Below are 16,859 nucleotides of genomic sequence, written 5' to 3' on the forward strand. Positions count from 1 at the left end.
CTTGCTGTGTACTGAGCAGAGGTGAAGTCTTGATGCTTGGCTTTGACAGATCCAGGGTAACATTTCCATATACCAGCGTATTCTCTTTTCAACTAATGGACTGAATTTTACATACAAAATAAAGTCACAGACTCCATCCGGTGGAAAGCCACAGTATCTAATGTCTTATCAGTACATCCTAACCAATTATCCTACACACCTGGAGCAGACCTGTCTGACCAGGTGTGCCACTTGCCTTCTGACAGTGTCAGACGGCAATAGGCACCTATTACCTCCTCACATACCGCAGCTGACTGCCCAGGTACTGAAGATCTGATATTTCCCTATCTGCCTTAGTGCCGTTTATGTCAAGGATAGCTTGGGAAACATGCATGGACAGGTTTTGGGGTGAACACAACAGAAAAAATATTCAGAAGTGATAGGGACTGCCCTGGCCTTAGAACAATATGAAGCAAAGAGAATTTGCATGCAGGTCTTTTTACCTCTTCTTCAGGTTTTAGAAATGGATATCCCACTTTACAGGTGATGTTGTGACTAGATTCACAGCTATCTTTCTGTATACCCTAAAGCAAAAAGAACGTGAAATCATGACCTTGTGCAAACTCTCTTTAATTTCGATTAAGCAACAATGGCATGTTGAACATGTGTACCACTGCTGCTTTTCATCATCAAAGCATTGTAAGACACAAAGCCTTAATTGAACTGGAACAAGAATAGAAACCCACAACTACAAAACAATTTTCACCTATGGACATCTGCATCAATCAATTAGTAGCAATTATTCCCTTCCAGTGAACGTGTTTGGAACATTAGCAATTATATACAAAGTGGATGCCATGCAAATTAGTCATGGGGTCTAGCAGATCAACGTATGTATGAGCACACAGTTTTTACATGTGATTTTGTAAATGTGTTCCTAGCTTGACAATAAAAGTTATTGAAAAAATCATACTCCGTAAACTCTTGCCGCAGGGTCAGCAACAGTCCTATGGATCCCTGACTTCTAATGTGCAACATCAGGACTGCTCATAGAAAACAAACTTCTCCTAATGTTTCCCACCTGAACTGAGGTGCATCCATAGTATACCTGCTGAGGGAGGCAGAAAAACAGCTACTTTGGAAATGCTGAGATACGGATAAGACATGCACTGATCTATGCTACCCTACCAAGACAGTGCTTTTTCTATACACATGCAAAAGGAGAATTCTAGAGGCTCAGGAGCTGTACTGACAAATAACAAAGCATTTCTGGCTCTACAATTGTACAAATGATTCATGGTGCTGATGTTCATCTGACATGCAGGCACTTGCTGTCTAAATGTCATTATGAAACTTTTGTCTGTAGTTAACAGAGGCTAGGCAAGAGTGTATACAGGTCAAGATAAATACATTCTTTTAGAGGCATAAGTGAGGACAGCACTCCCAGGGAATCTCTTCCAATCAACAGAGATGACGCCCGAGCAGTGAAATTCAGGCTTACTAAAAAGGCTTCCTCAGATCTCTCTAGCAATATAGGTTATGATAAATATGATAATGTGAAAAATTCCTACCTCGATGCCAGCAAAAATAATATTTGGAGAATATTGAACCAAAACTCTGGTATTATAGGCACTGTCTTTTTTGTTCTTCACGGAGAGCTGGATGGTAAACTTATCATTGCGTGACTTTACAATGAATGGAGAAGAGCTGTAAAATAAGTTAAGAATGTTGGACCCCTCAACTTTTGAATCTGTTTTTAACATAAAGAGGAACTTCTTTCAGTGTCCGGAATATATTGTTTCTGATTTAGAAGTTATGACACAGCATTACCTTATTAGACAAGAGAATTTATAATGTAACATATGAATTTTGTACAGATATCAAATGATATAATAAACCCAGTGTAGTTACCTGTCTCCAGCTATGCTTGCTTTTACATTCAGAACAAGATCTGAAATGCATTTATTTTTGGCTCCACAATCTTTTGTGAAAGGAATCTGCAACAATAGTATTTTTATTATCAATTTTATTACATTTAGGATTCAAATTAAATATGTGAATTTTAATTCATTATCTAATTTTATATAAGGTCTCCTGTTTGACAATCAAGGAAGTCTTCCCTAATATTAATCAGCTAAACATGCCAACATCCCATAAAACTCACAGGTGAAACATAAGCTTTCTACTCATTCCCTTCAAAGTGGTTCATTTAGGTTAGAAAAAGAGGCAACAGTAGAAGTATGAATGATGCCAAGCACCATCAAAGTAAATGACTAACATTCTCCTGCTCTAGTTATGTAAAAAATGACAATAAAATTGCTTGTACTCTCTTCTATCTTCAGTTAACTCTCAACAGCTTTAAAACCCCAGGCTGGTTCCCAAGCTTCTCACTCCCAAAGACACATTTAGAGGAGACATCTTGACAGGCTCAACAATCCTCCCTCTTTAGCCAATTTGTGGACAATACTTTCAGCTCTTATGTGGGCTATGAATTTTACCTTAAATAATTTGGTTATTAATACAGAATCTTGCTGACTTACATATTCAGATACTGAATTTGGCAGGTTGCTATCGAGAACTGGCCCACTCTCTGGATCAGAAAAATTGAACTCCAGCAAAACCTTTACAGAGTCCTGAAAGTCAGGCTTATCCTAGAACATAAAGAAAACAAAACTGCTGTTATGGACATTCACATTAATATCTAAGGAGGTTAAAAAAACCTAAACAATGCTGAGGTAAAATATTTTTCAGTCACACTGTCGCCATCCTTGCTAGAGAAGCATTTGCATGCTTGCAATTGATGATAAAGCATTTAATGTGCAAGCCGAACCTTATAAATCTCTACTAATGCTTTTGTGTATCTCATCTCATCATAAAAATGTCACATGGCCTAAGCATATCCAACACAGCTTCATTTAAGAATGTCTCAGAACAGTCAACTCATAGACTTTACTCTTTCAGTTGTGCTTAAAGGATCAATAAGACAAACAGCAGTGGTGTCACATCATGTGAGGTCAAACCTAGGCCTGCTGCTGGATGTATATTCAACCAAATTCTGCATCATTCATCATGAGTTTTGAACTATGACACAACTGTAAAGTCACTAAACTTTTCAAATGCGGGTAGCTTACAATATACATCTCCATTCACTCTGCACATTAGTTACAATCTGGGAAACTTGGTTCTCAGTTTCTAATTTAATTTCTGTTTTGCACTGGAAAAGTCTACTCCATCCCAAAGCTAATTTGCAAGGTTTTTAACTATATTTTAGTAGGAGAAATTGTGCCAATATGCAAACTATACTTCTCGCACACATGCCTCTGCTGAGTTTTGAATGCACCTAAACTACTAGCCACAATAGATGCTTGCTTCCACTAAGTGTGTTATGCTTTTTCTTAAAGACAGGCACAAAGAGACAACAGTAAACAGACTGTACATGTAAGTAATGTTTTTTTGTATGTGTGTATATATATATATATATACATACACATATACAAATTTATACATCCTAAGTAGTCAGTAAATTTCACATACACTTCTTAAGATTAATTCAGGATGCAGATTTTGTTGTCCAGTTTACAATTAATGGAATACATTTGGGTTATTATAATGATAACATGAGAAAAACACTTTAAATGATTTACTTGCCAACATGTAGAAGTTATGTTTAATACATTCTGACCCTTTGACAGTTATATTTTTTTGCATTTTCCTCTCATGGCTTTCTGCAAACAAGCTTCGAGGTATTTGCCTTTGTGAGTCAAGAGTAATCCAATACTGCAGACCTGCAAAGGAAGTTGAGATCAATATTATGAACCAATTTGCCTCTATACATTCTTTTTTCCTGAAGTACCTTAAATGCACTTTGAATAGCGAATTTAAAAGAGTTGATTTCTACTTCCGGAGAAATAAATGAATGCGAGCATAGCAGTTTTGTAGCGTAAAGATTCCATAGCTTAGCACTTATCTACTTACTGAATTCAAATGTATCTTCCTTTGACTTTAGTCTGGTCTTAAAACAAATAGTGGCATTTATGCATATTGTTTTTCTTTTATTTATCTGACAATTTTGTTGTTGGATATTGATGCTTTTGGGTGTAAATTGCATGGAAACATTTACTTCAGCCACATCACGAGACCTTAACAAAAACATGAAGAAAGAAAGTGCTTTGGAAATGATAGCAGCAAGGTTTTTTTTAACTTAAAATGAACTTATAAAATGTGCAACATTTTATATAGTACAAATATAAAATTCAACATTAAAATACACACATGTGATGGTCTAGACAAGTAATTAACCATAGCACCAGTGAAAAACAAATTACAGAGAAAATGGTCACAGGGTTTCTCCACAGTGCTGTACTTGTTTCAGAACAGATACCAGAGGAAAGGAAATATTTCCAAAAGCATTTAAGCAACTCTGTGGAGTCAGTCCCATTTTAAAAGGGACTGAAGGCCCAGACCCATTGTTGAGGGTATACACAAATGAACATATTATTATACATGAGCTGGAGGGTAGTGTGCCATCTCTTAGGCTATGGGTAAATAAACAGGCTGAGATTCACCACCAATTTGCTTCACGTTAATCCCCCTTTGCCCCTGTTCCTGCAATGCATTCTTGCCTCTCTCTTCACTCTGGCTCAGTTCCCTTTGGCCTCCAGAGAGATTATATCAGCCTACTAAACCAGCAGAAAATTTAGCTGGCAAAATAGCTTTCTTCAGATTTGTGATCAAACAATGCAGTGAAGGGGCATCTCATTGCTTTCACACAAGGACCTTTTAGAAAGACAAACTATCAGATGAAGGTGAGGGGTAGCTGGCAGCTTGAGACTGGTAGCAAAACTCGACAAACTTGATCACCTAGCAGGTGAGTTGTGTGGAACAGCAGGACAGGGAAAGCAAGGAGCTGGCTTAGCAATTGTCTTATGAGACAAATAAATAGTTTTTGTTGTGCTTTAGAAATGAGGGCTTACTTTTACATTGTTTATTTACCTTATTGGTATTTTTCTCTTCCCACTTAAAAAAATTATATATATATTGCCCATTATGCCATCAGAATCATGCTCTTTTGTAAAGCAAATGAATCCACTGTTAACCAGAAAGTTAAGCTAAAATTTTTCCAAGACTTAAGGAGTCAAACTAGAGTTTTCATATTGGGAAGTCAAATGCATTTTTTTAGTGAACTCTTTACATTTGAACCTGTCCTTGATATTGCTAACTAAGTGAATATGCAATATAGTGTGAAAAAGGGAACACAGAGTTTTTTCTATTTTACTTAGAGCCACAAGTGGAATCAATTTCTATCTTGAATATAGTCTAGAGGACAAGCTCTTCATACTAGGCTAACAAGGTTTCTAAAACATCCCTATATTTATTACCAGTATCCATTAAGTTTTCTACTTGTTCCTCCATAGAAAAAAAAAGATGAGGATTCACAGCCAGTGTCAAGGCATGAGCTGAAACCAGTATCCTCACAACAGTCCAAATAGTAGGGCATGAAATTTACATGGGTATCCTAAGACAAATATTTATTTTCTGGCCTGACAGCTGCTGTGAGTATCCATACCAGAAGAGGGCAGCCCCACCAAGGCCTCCAATGGTGACATCGATCAGACCATCATTGTTTAAATCCATTTCTCCATGCACAGACTGGCCAAAAAATTTCACCTTTTCGCCATCTCCACCTGATGCAATACGCTGTGAAAAGCATTAAGAGGTTTATGCAGTTCATATTGAAGGATTTTATAAGGACATTTAAGACACATTTGTTGGCAGTTAGATGGCTTTTACACTCGTTCAATATATTAAAATTTTCTTTACAGTACTCCTAAAAGAGTTACCATAGTGATGAACATGCTATAAATTTTCAGAATTGCAAGACATCTACTTTTCTGTCTGTACAGAACATTTCAGAAGGTTTCTAATAAAAACATGCAGATATATTTTCTAACAACGTTAGAGTCACATTCAGTTAAATCAGTATGAATTTAAAAGTACAGAGCTTTTTAAAAAAGAAGCTGTCATGAGAGGGCAAGTCACAGTTTGATACTATGTTGGGAAGAATCAGGAAAACGGTTCGTGCTATGTACTCTTAGAGCAGCTGCCAATCTGTAAAGTTGTACTTCTTACCTGCGAATATTTTTTACTGATTGTGTTGCCATGGCCATGATAAATATAAACAGCTCCCCGATGATCATCCTCTAAGGGAGAGCCTATTACGATGTCATTGTATCCATCTAGGTTGAGATCCTTCACTGCAGCAATCGCAGTCCCAAAGCGTGCACCGCAAGGCTCGTTCTTAAGAACTTTGCAGGTGTCCTGTTTTAATGGCGAACAGCATGTTTGCTTTGTAGGTTCGAGACTCATCTGATACTCAAACTTTGTCTGTGAAAGAACAGATTTAGTTTGTGGTTTTCCATCAACATTTTAGCAACACATGCTTTTAAGAGCTCCTGTCCAGATGACAAACTGATGAATTAAAGTAAACAATTACATCCCATTCCTAGTGACTGTAACTGCAGAAACTGTGATTCTGTAATTACAATTCAAATGTTCTTTCTGAACAGAGGGTGGGAAAGACATTTTTGCTCCTTCTCTTTTTGCATCTAGATGCTTCTGCATCTAACCTCTTGAAGTCAGAGGTTCACAGGAAAGCATAATATCAATATTTGGATGTTACTGTAAGTAAACTACATTCTTAAGATAGTGTAAAGAGTTCTTCCAAAGGCGTTTTCTTAATCTGAGAAGTAAGCCAAGTTTCTGATGAATCACAGATGGCAATACTGTTATTCTGGAACAAAAGACAGCATTTCTCTTATATACATACAGTATAGTATGTAACCAGTATTTCCATGAGATTGGTCCCATGAGCTCCATGTTAAGAGATTAGCAGCAGCAAGGAGTTGTTGCGTGTCCTTTAATGGGGGATGGATAAATGGAAACACAGGAAAAACAAATTTCAAACTTCACATTACTGGGGAATATGGAATTCTTGTTTTCTCACCAACCCTATTTACCAGCAATTTGTTGTTAGCAACAAGCATGTGAAAACCAGAAGAGCTCCTTGTCAAATAGATCCTGTCTCTTCAGGTCCTTTTCTTGCACTAGTATTTTAGGAGACCATCATTGCTAGGACATATTTTGATAACTGTTATAACTATACACAATGGTAGTGGACTAAAAGAAGAAAGAAAGAAGAAAAAATATGCATAGACATTGGAAAGAGAGACTTACAAAATTAAGAAACTGTGTTGTAGCTGGTGTATTCCTCAATCTAGTCGTGACATGTTTAAAAGCTGTTGGATGCATAGGGTTTAGCTCTAGGTTTGTAAGCAAGTCACAAGGATACTGAAGCACACAGTTTTAGGATATGATGAGCCCTACTGTTCCCTAAGCCATTAAAGCAAAAAGAAAATGTGCTAGGAAATTAATCCTATAAATTTGCATCTATGCCATATTGCACCTTGCAGGATATAGTGCTTATCTATATAATATACTTCGTTAGAAAAAAAGGTGAGAAAACAAGAGTCTGGGAAGAAAGTTATCGAAAATAATCTGTATTATACTCTCAACTGTCAAAATCATGTTTCTCTGTTTTCAGCAGGTCATCTTCCCCAGCTCAAATTATCACATTTCTTTAAAATAAGAATATAAAGTCAGTAAGGAGCATGTTCTGTTCCTGCTTAATAAACATCATCCTTACCTTGTTCAGGCCATAAACATATACTTTCCCCTGCTCCTCTTTCTCAGTTCCCATATACATAGGAGCTCCAACAAGAAGAAGGTCTATAAATGAGTCCCTGTTGATGTCGATTGTGGTAATAACACCCCCAAAGTATGACCCAATCTGCAGGAAAATTTAAGATATAAATCAGAGACAGAGTCAGCAACATCATCTAACATTTCCAATTCAAAGACCTGTTTTATAGTTGCTTACAACAATACCAAATGGTAACTATTTTCTTTGCTACCTAGAAGATCTTTTTGGTCTGTCTGTCTTTGAAGCTTGTTTTCTATTTTAGGGTCTGTTGTCAGGTTTCTTTAATTTTATTTTTATTTAAGAATGGTCCATTCCACTTGAAAGTTCATTTTTCAACTGTTCTGAGTTTGAAAGGTCTACTTGCTAAGAGGAGTAGGACCTCTTAGAGCAGCATTCGAATAGAAGTGTCTTGGGGAAGCTAGTTTTCTCTTCAGTCCCAACTTCACCACATAGGAGCAGAATCAATGGTCTTAGGCCTGACGGGAAAAATGTAGAAGAGTGGACAAAAGCTTTAAGACAGCACAGTGCAGGCAAGTGTCCAAAATTACCACGTTGCCACTAAATGGAGAGGAAGAAGATCTGCACAAAGAGCTAGCTACATTCAGAGACTGGGTACAAGGTGTGAGATTTATCTGTTTACATTCAATTCACAGCTAAGCTAGACAGGCTGCATTTCCTTTACACTCACACGAGAAGCAGTATCTGCTGGTGGGAGATGCATCTCATCTAATGGAAGATGGTTCAAGTAGGCCAGATTCCTTAAGCCTTAAAAATGCTTGCTTCATTACCTCTAAAAAGGACTGATTGATTAGTTGAGTTGCAGGCATCAGCTATAGGTGAAAATCAGGTAACCTGAATTCTCCTGAAAGAAGCTTGTACTGCAGCCTGGGGAGACCTGCGTAGGTCTTCTAGCCCTCATGTGCAAAAAATTATACTATCATCTTCAATTAAGTCATTACATGTTGACAATTATAACAAGCAGCTAGTCAAGATTTCATGCTATTGCAGCTGATGCTCTTGCACAGAACTCTGCATATCACACGCATTTCCTGCCAGTGACATATCCCTTCCGCTCAGCAGACAGAGAAAATTGCAAGTACAGAGACAGCTACAGCCACTTTGACACTGGTGACAGTTTAATCTTCAAAGAGAACATTTGCAAGGGTCTCTGACTACCACAGAGTCCACTTTCCATTACTTCCTATACCAAAGCATCTACCTGACCTTTCCTTCTGATCTTGCTTACAACTCCTAGTTTAACTTGTTTTTTTGATGCAGAGTTCTCATTTGAAATCATTACTTCTACTTCTCATGTCATATTCTTCTCATATATTAATAATGAAAGTATACTTACTTGCTCTCCATTTAACCTCTGAAGTACCTGTACCTCTTTTCCTTCCATTTTATAAATGATAACTTGGCCAGTGTGATTGTATCGTGGCTGTCCTGCTATGTACAGTACACCTTCAGGTGTCAACGCTGAATTCACAGTATATCCTAGGAAGCAGAAAAGTCAAGATGCAGCACTACACACAGAATGCATCAGAAATACTTGCTGTTATTCAGAGCCTTTAAAAGGCTTATTCTGCAACTAGATGTTTAGCCCCACTTAAGCTATAGAATAATAGCAGTTAATTGAAAGGGCTACAGTCTCCGAGTCACGAGCACCACTGTATTATTAAACCCGATCACAGGCTGGTGAGTCATGTTCACTTTGCCACTCTCACACAGTGTAAGAATATGATGGTACTGATGAAATAACTTGTGCATAGCTGGTTGAAAACTACTTTTAAAGAACAGTTGTCACTAGCTCACTGTCAAACTGATGGAGTCTTCCAAATGTGATTCTGTGGCACTTTGAACATAGCTCTATTTAATATTAACAAGAATTTAACAACCTTGGTGAAGGAAGACTAAAAAAAAAATGCAGATGAATCAGAAATGTGGCAGGGTTGCAAGTATTATGGAGAATAGGATCTAAATTTAAAATGACTGTACCAAATTTTATAAATATATATATATAAAATAGCTAATGGCACTCTGTAAAGAAGACAGAATGTATTTAGGGGGAAAAAAAGAAATTATTCTAGTGTTGACTCTTCATCAGTGAAAACATAGCTTAAACAAGGTAACAGAACAAACAGAACCGTGAGGTGTAGAAAGCAAGACCTAGAGGAGGATAGAGCAAGGCCACTGATGCTTTTTGGTAGAAGACTGAGATGAAAACAGTAGCCTGCCAATATGCAAAACAATATTATAAAAAAGACAGTGGTAAACTCTTGTTCTTGTCTACTGAGTGACAGAAATCAGCTTGGTTTTAAGCAAAGATTTAGACCGAATATTTTATAAAACTTTTTTAGCTATCAAGGCATAGAAAAAACTTGATAAGAATACCATGAGAATCTGTGAAATCTTTTCTGAGCAGATTAGATATCTCTGTTGGGGAAAGTCTAGATACACTTAGGTCTCTAAGTATATCTTGGACTAAAAGTCATAATATTTTTGTTTAAAGAACAAGAAAATAATACAGTATACATGTCCATACATTATAAATTTTCCCAAGTCTCTAGAATATAAGATAATATTCTGTAAGATACTCTTTGTGAATGAGATTTGAGAGAGGCCTTGTAGCACTTGTTGAAAAATGTTCTAAGATGGGCTATTTCTCTTACCTAGGTAGGCTGCAAGAGGTTCATTTTTGTCTGAAAGCCTGTCACGAAAAGTGTCATTAGTTGGTATTGAAATACCACTGTCCTTCACCATGACCACTGTGCCATTCCAGTCATAAGCTCCAACTGCTCCAAGCATGATCCAATCCTTATGGAGAGAAAAACAAAAAGCCTGTTCTCTAGGTTCTCTAGGTGAGCTATCTTTAGACATTCATTGATCATGATGCTCACATTTGGGTAACGCTTATTGTATACTTATATATTTAGCCCTGCTTCTATTATAGTATGGCCGCTACAATCACAGAATGTCTTGTACTTTTTGTTGGGGGGAAAAAAAAAAAAAAAAAAGAAAAAAAAAGGGCCATTCACGAAAAGCCGCAGAATGAAATTTAAAGCTTCTACAACTTCTGAACTTTCATAAGCTTGAATCTTTCTCTGCTGAATCTGTGAGTCTTCTACATTGTGCAAGAGCCTTTAGTCAATGACAAATGGTTTGCTGACCCTTCTTTCCTGACGGCATGTATGTAGCCTTCTAGACAAGACAATGTCGTGGTTTAACTCCACCTGGCAGCTAAGTACCATGCAGCTGCTTCCTCACTTACCCCCCAGCCCTAGTGGGATTGGGAGAAGAATCAGGAAAAAGGTAGAACTTGTGGGTTGATATAAGAACAATATAATGTTTAATTAAAATATAATAGTAATAATAATAACAACCACAACAATAACAATTGTAATGAAAAGGAGGAGGGGTTCTCCTTACTCGAGGAATAAAACCCAAAGGGACAAAAAACAAGTGATGCACAATACAATCGCTCACCACCCGCTCACTGATTCCCAGCTGGTCCCCAAGTAGTGGTTGGCCCCTCCTGGCCAACTCCCCACAGTTTATGTGCTGAATATGACATTCTGTGGTACGGAATATCCCTTTGGCCAGTTTGGGTCAGCTGTCCTGGCTCTGCTCCCTCCTGGCTTCTTGTGCACCTGCTCACGGGCAGAGCACGGGAAACTGAAAAGTCCTTGACTTACAGAATAAGCACTACTTAGCAACAACTAAAAAATCAGTGTGTTATCAATTTTATTCTCATATTAAATCCAAAACACAGCACTGCACCAGCTACTAAGAAGAAAATTTAACTCTATCTCAGCTGAAACCAGGACAGACAGACACCAGAGACCCTGAGTCTGTCAATGCACTATGGACTGAAAACCCACTTCTGAAGTGAGGTGAGGTTCTGATCATAGCAGGTCAGTTGTTCATGAACTTCAAGAATATGGTCTACCAAATAAATAATCTTATAAATAATCCTCCTGCTCTCTATCAGGATAATATTTTTTTCTAAGGTATGATACACAGTCTGAAGCATCACGTGTAATGCAGTGCAGAGTGTAAAAATAAACCGAGTACCTCTGCAGTAATGTATTTATGTTAAATCATACTATTTATTCTGCTATTCTCTTTTATACCAATGATATGCTGAGCTCTATAAAAAGCCATGTTGAAGGTTTTCTTATATATGTAAGTTTGTCTTGGATTGCTTGGTGTTTGTTCTGTTCAGTTACTCTCCTATTGTGCTCTTTTCCACTGTCACTACTTTTTCATATCTTTGAAGTGTAACTCTTCCCTGTTCTTTTGATCTCATCTTAAATTTGTTTCATTTGTGTACACTAAGCCGATCATCACAATAAATATTTTTTGAGAATAAATAAAATATGTAGGAAGTGATTTTCTGCTAATAAAAATTCCCAGGGATTTTTGCATCCTAGTTTAATAAATATTTACTCCCTGAGGACTGAAGTATTCAACGTGGTAACAGAAATAAGAACGTGCTGTGTTACTAATAATGCAGATCATATCCATGACAGAAATATCATTTTTATGTACCTTTTGTTTTGATTTCAACAATACAATGCAGTATCAATGTATACATTAATATTTAGAGACAACAGTTTTATACTTCATAACTCACGGAATGGTTTGGGTTGGAAGAGACCTTTAAAGATCATGTGGGTCCAACCCCCTGCCATGGATAGGGACACCTTCCACTAGACCCCATTGCTCAAAGCCCTGTCCAACGTGGCCTTGAACGCAAGGGGGGATGCACCACTTCTCTGGACAACCTGTTTCAGTGCCTCACCACCTTCATAGTAAAAAATTTCTTCCTTAGATTCAACCTAAATCTACCCTTTTTGAGTTTAAGACCATTGCGCCTTGCCCTGTCACTACAGGCTGCTTGGTAAAAAGTCTTTGTCTGTCTTTCCTAACATATTACAGACTATTCTTCTGATAGAAAGTGCTATGGGAGCATTAAATGTAGAGTTCGTGTGAAGAAGGTACTTACTCTCTTAAGCTTTCATTGTTTGTAATAATTCTTCAAATAGATTTTACAAAAAAATAACTGCATTACAGGGAACTCCAAAACTTCCAACAGCAGACAGGACTGTACAAAGAATTCTGAAACACCCATTCCAAATTCGTGCCATCACCAACAAAAATCAGTTTTGTAAAAGAGCTATCTTAAAACAGTTTTTTACCTCAGAATAATGAGCACTGAAACCAGCTTGAGACATTTCCATTTCAAATGAGGCAGCCTGCTGGTCTGTTGTTGCTATTAAACAGAAAAAAATTAAGTTTCAAAAATAACTTAGTTCCAATCTGAAAAAGTATCTGAATAGTGTAATGAAAACACTCATATGATAACAAAGGATAGCATAATTAACTAGAATATTCAGTGAATATAGTTTGCTATAGATTTTTATGATAAATACAGAAATTAAGATCTGTGTTAAACGTCACCATTGAGTATGAGAGTTTGCATTTTAAGATCATGTCTCAGAACTTGTCCAACAAATATTTCTGGGCTAAAACTGACCAGACTTGACCTCAGGCTGACTGTAAATATGTTTGGAATGTTTGATTAATATAGTTAAGCCATTTCCCTCTTGAGCTAACTGAACAATAAAACACCAGCCATGTAACCCCAGCCTTGTATTCAAGCAACTAAAAATTCATAGGCAGCTGGAGGAACTTCAAATGAAAAACACTTGATGTTTGTATGAACCTTTGCAAAAACAACATAGGAAAATCTCAGCTGTCCGAGATTCATAAGGCTCAGGGAAGGGCTTGGGAACTATAATCCTGCCCAGAAAGTTACATGACAAATCTTCCTGGTTCTTTAAAGTGATTTTGAATAAAAAAGGTATCAGTGCTAGTTTCATTATCTTGTCAGGTAGTCATATGCTAATTATTCAACTCTGATGTGCTACTCTGCTTCCAGATACACTTAAAATATTATCAGGGAAAAGTTCTGCCTTTTCCTCTATTTAAAAGCAATACTCAAGGACTATTGTGCCACCTTAAGTGGTCAAGTAAGGTAACTATTTTCTGCATATTAGTTCCTTCTTCAGAGCAAGATACAGTAACGGGCAGCAGAGGGGAGCTATGAAATCTGCTCTGATCTTGTCCAGTAAGAGTTCACAACTGCTACCATTTGAGTGCTGAGGCGAACCTCCAGCTGTGCGATGAAACTAAGGCATAGCAAGCCATGGCTGCACGAACTTCAGCCATCTGGACTATTAAATAATACTGAACTTTTGATACTCAGCAGCTAAACCACAGAGGTTGCTCCCTGGGACATGATGTCTTTGCTAATTTTTTGGATTTATAGTCAGTCATAGGAAGCAGACATGATCTCAAACACAAAATGTTTGACACAGAAACATATGCCACCATGTTTCACAAGATGTAGCTGCTAAGTCTGAAAAAGTCCTTTTGAAGCATAAAACTCTTAAGTTGCACATTTGCTGATAAGCAGTGTTCTCATGCAGTAAAGGATGCTCCCTAACAAGCTGAGAAAGACAAGACCCTCAGTCTGAGGCAGAGGACAATGCCAGTACTGTTGGTGTGTGCAGCTCTGAATGCTGCTTAGATAATGGGCCTCAGTCTAACTTTCCATTCAGTTTCAAACTGCCAAGCTTCCTACAAAGGATATTTTGTGAAAAAACATTTGTGCCCGCCTGTGGGTTGGATAAAACATAAAATTGCTGTTAAAGCCAGAAGTCCATGCCATGAAACACAGAGGCATATGAAGAAGATTATGTGTAAAAATCCACTGGCTATCAAGTATGGTTTTTTGTTGGATTTGATTTTTCAGTTCTCAATTTTTATTTGCATTTTTTAAAGGCCAAAGACAAAAAAACCCCAAGAAATCCAAGAAAAAAGTTTGAATGTACTACTGTACTAGCAAGAGGCTTTTTAGATTGAGAATGTAAACAGATTCTGATACAGATTTCAAGAATTCTGTTCTTGAATTTCAATACTCAAGGTTCCCATGACCTCCATGTTGTGCACAGAATTTGGCTCCAGTGTATGAACTTAACTAATCTTTTCCACATTGCTTACATCTAATAAGGTGGATTGTCACCAGAAAGCTGGATGGGACAGATTAATCAACTTTTCTCCTCTGTCACAAAAATGCATCCATGGACATGGTCTAGAATAGCCCCTGAAATGCTTTCGAAGGGGACAGGAAACCATTCCTGAAGAATCAACAGAAACTGATTCAGTTAGCATCTTCTAGCTCCATTGGAACAACTCAGCCTTAGTACGTTTGGACAAAAAGCTAAAATCACATTCTCAGTTTCTTTTCTGATTCCCTTGCAGCCAGATTATGTGATTTCTGGGACCTTAACAGGTGGAGGTGGCAGCATTTCTTGACTCGTATCACAGGTGTCTTACACAGAAATGTTAGCACACCTCTGAGTTCCTACTGAAAATCTGGAAATCAAGAAACATTTTGGGAATGGTGAAATTGCCTAGCTTATTTCTTACAGTGTGGAGGAAAATATTTTTTCACGTTTTTTGTTTAAAATATATAGATTTTGTGATACAAGCAAGGCTATATAGAATAAAAATTGAAAATAAAGCGATTATATCAAGGCACAAATATCTTAACTTAAAGCTGAATTCAAGGAGTACTGCAGAACTTTTTGATGATTAATATGCTTAAAGTACCAAAATACTGAAGGACACGATGACAAGGATTAGTCACCTTAAGCAAACCCCACCAGCAGGGAGTTAAAGCCAGCACAATTTACTCCACTGTATGAAGGCTGGCATTTCCTGTCACAGATAGGCACTACCTAATGGGTACTGATTGCTAAAAGGGACAAAGTGGAGTGTGACAAAGTGAGACTGTCTCTTCCAGTGGCATCTGGTTGTTCAAAGGGTTGAGCTATGTCGTGAAGCCTTGAATTTGAGTACACAGATATCCAGAAACTCAGTCATGTTAGGGTCTTACATCCTTTGTCTGTTGCCATGACTCGCAGTTGATTTATTTTTTTCTATATCCATTACATTTAATAGCTATAACTAACACTTTATTCTACTAATGAATGACAATGTTTTTTCTCTGTTTTCTAGAAGTACAAAGCACAAATCGAAAACTAAGTTTCAGATTTCTGTTTGAACAAATGTTTTTCCTCTGAAAGTGAGTTTTTCCTAGTAAACAGGGACTTAACAAAAAAGCCCCATATTCAATGAACTTTGAAGTACTCAGTGAGCTTAAGTAGGCTAAACACTGGGCTTCAGAGAGATTAAATTATCCTCAAATTAATTTATTTAAAAAGTGAGAAAAAAACATTATCCAGAGAGTAAAAAGGTAAGAACACATGAACTGTAAAAATATTTAGTAACCATCAGCTGAAAACAGTAATCTTTGGCCAAGCTAAATGATACACTAAAAAAACCCAAAACCTAAATATGTCTGACAAACATAGCTCCGATGTAAAAAACTTTAAAATACTCCCTCATGTTTGTACTATTTCTTGACATTCAAGTCAAGATTTTTTTTTCCCCAGCTGTAAACTACACTATTCCAGCTACTGGGAAAGCTGAGATGTTGAAAAGAGTAAGTTCAAATAGATGGATGTTTTCTTTGTATGACACAAATCCCTTCAGAGTTGGCCAGTATAATTGATAACTAATAAACTCAGTCTTCTGTTACCAGAAGTGTGCTTGAAACAAACACAGATTTGGACAGCATTGCCTAATCTGGATGGAGAATGTAAGCAGACATTATGAGAAAGAATGACTTTTCTGTGCTAATATCTGAGTATCATGAACGTTTCCAAATGTAATATGTCTTGCCAACGCTTCACACCGAGTTCCCGTCAACTTGTATAGCAAAGTAATACATTGTAACTAATAACTAACCAAAAGAGAACCTAAAGGTACAGGCAGAAGAGCACACGATCATGGGGTAATCAGGATATGGTCTGGCAAAGGTTTTTTACCTAAGGGAAGGCAATTTATGTTTATAAAGCCAGCTAAACCAGTAATGGTCACTTACCCTTTTAGGCTATTGTCTCCATAGACTTTAACTCATTTGACTATATTTCACATCACTATCTATGTTTTTGATGCCTATTGTAAAATATTTTTCTGATCAGCATGA

At 37.2% G+C, this 16,859-nt stretch overlaps 1 protein-coding gene across 1 annotated transcript in view; it reads right to left on the reverse strand.

The window, feature by feature from the left end:
* Window positions 1–16,859, reverse strand: part of ITGA1 (integrin subunit alpha 1) — a 76,867-nt gene that overhangs the window by 11,091 nt on the left and 48,917 nt on the right. Inside the window, exons 10-21 of the mRNA XM_056325824.1 lie at window positions 12,940–13,013; window positions 10,411–10,555; window positions 9,093–9,235; window positions 7,682–7,825; window positions 6,109–6,363; window positions 5,546–5,676; window positions 3,955–4,118; window positions 3,628–3,764; window positions 2,520–2,630; window positions 1,891–1,976; window positions 1,551–1,686; window positions 483–563 (exon numbers count right to left, since the gene is read on the reverse strand). Coding sequence (XP_056181799.1) covers window positions 483–563; window positions 1,551–1,686; window positions 1,891–1,976; window positions 2,520–2,630; window positions 3,628–3,764; window positions 3,955–4,118; window positions 5,546–5,676; window positions 6,109–6,363; window positions 7,682–7,825; window positions 9,093–9,235; window positions 10,411–10,555; window positions 12,940–13,013 — 1,607 coding nt within the window. The remainder of the gene's footprint in view (window positions 1–482; window positions 564–1,550; window positions 1,687–1,890; window positions 1,977–2,519; window positions 2,631–3,627; window positions 3,765–3,954; window positions 4,119–5,545; window positions 5,677–6,108; window positions 6,364–7,681; window positions 7,826–9,092; window positions 9,236–10,410; window positions 10,556–12,939; window positions 13,014–16,859) is intronic.

The sequence above is a fragment of the Falco biarmicus genome, chromosome Z (genome assembly GCF_023638135.1).
Source record: "Falco biarmicus isolate bFalBia1 chromosome Z, bFalBia1.pri, whole genome shotgun sequence".
In the NCBI taxonomy this organism is placed as follows: domain Eukaryota; kingdom Metazoa; phylum Chordata; class Aves; order Falconiformes; family Falconidae; genus Falco; species Falco biarmicus.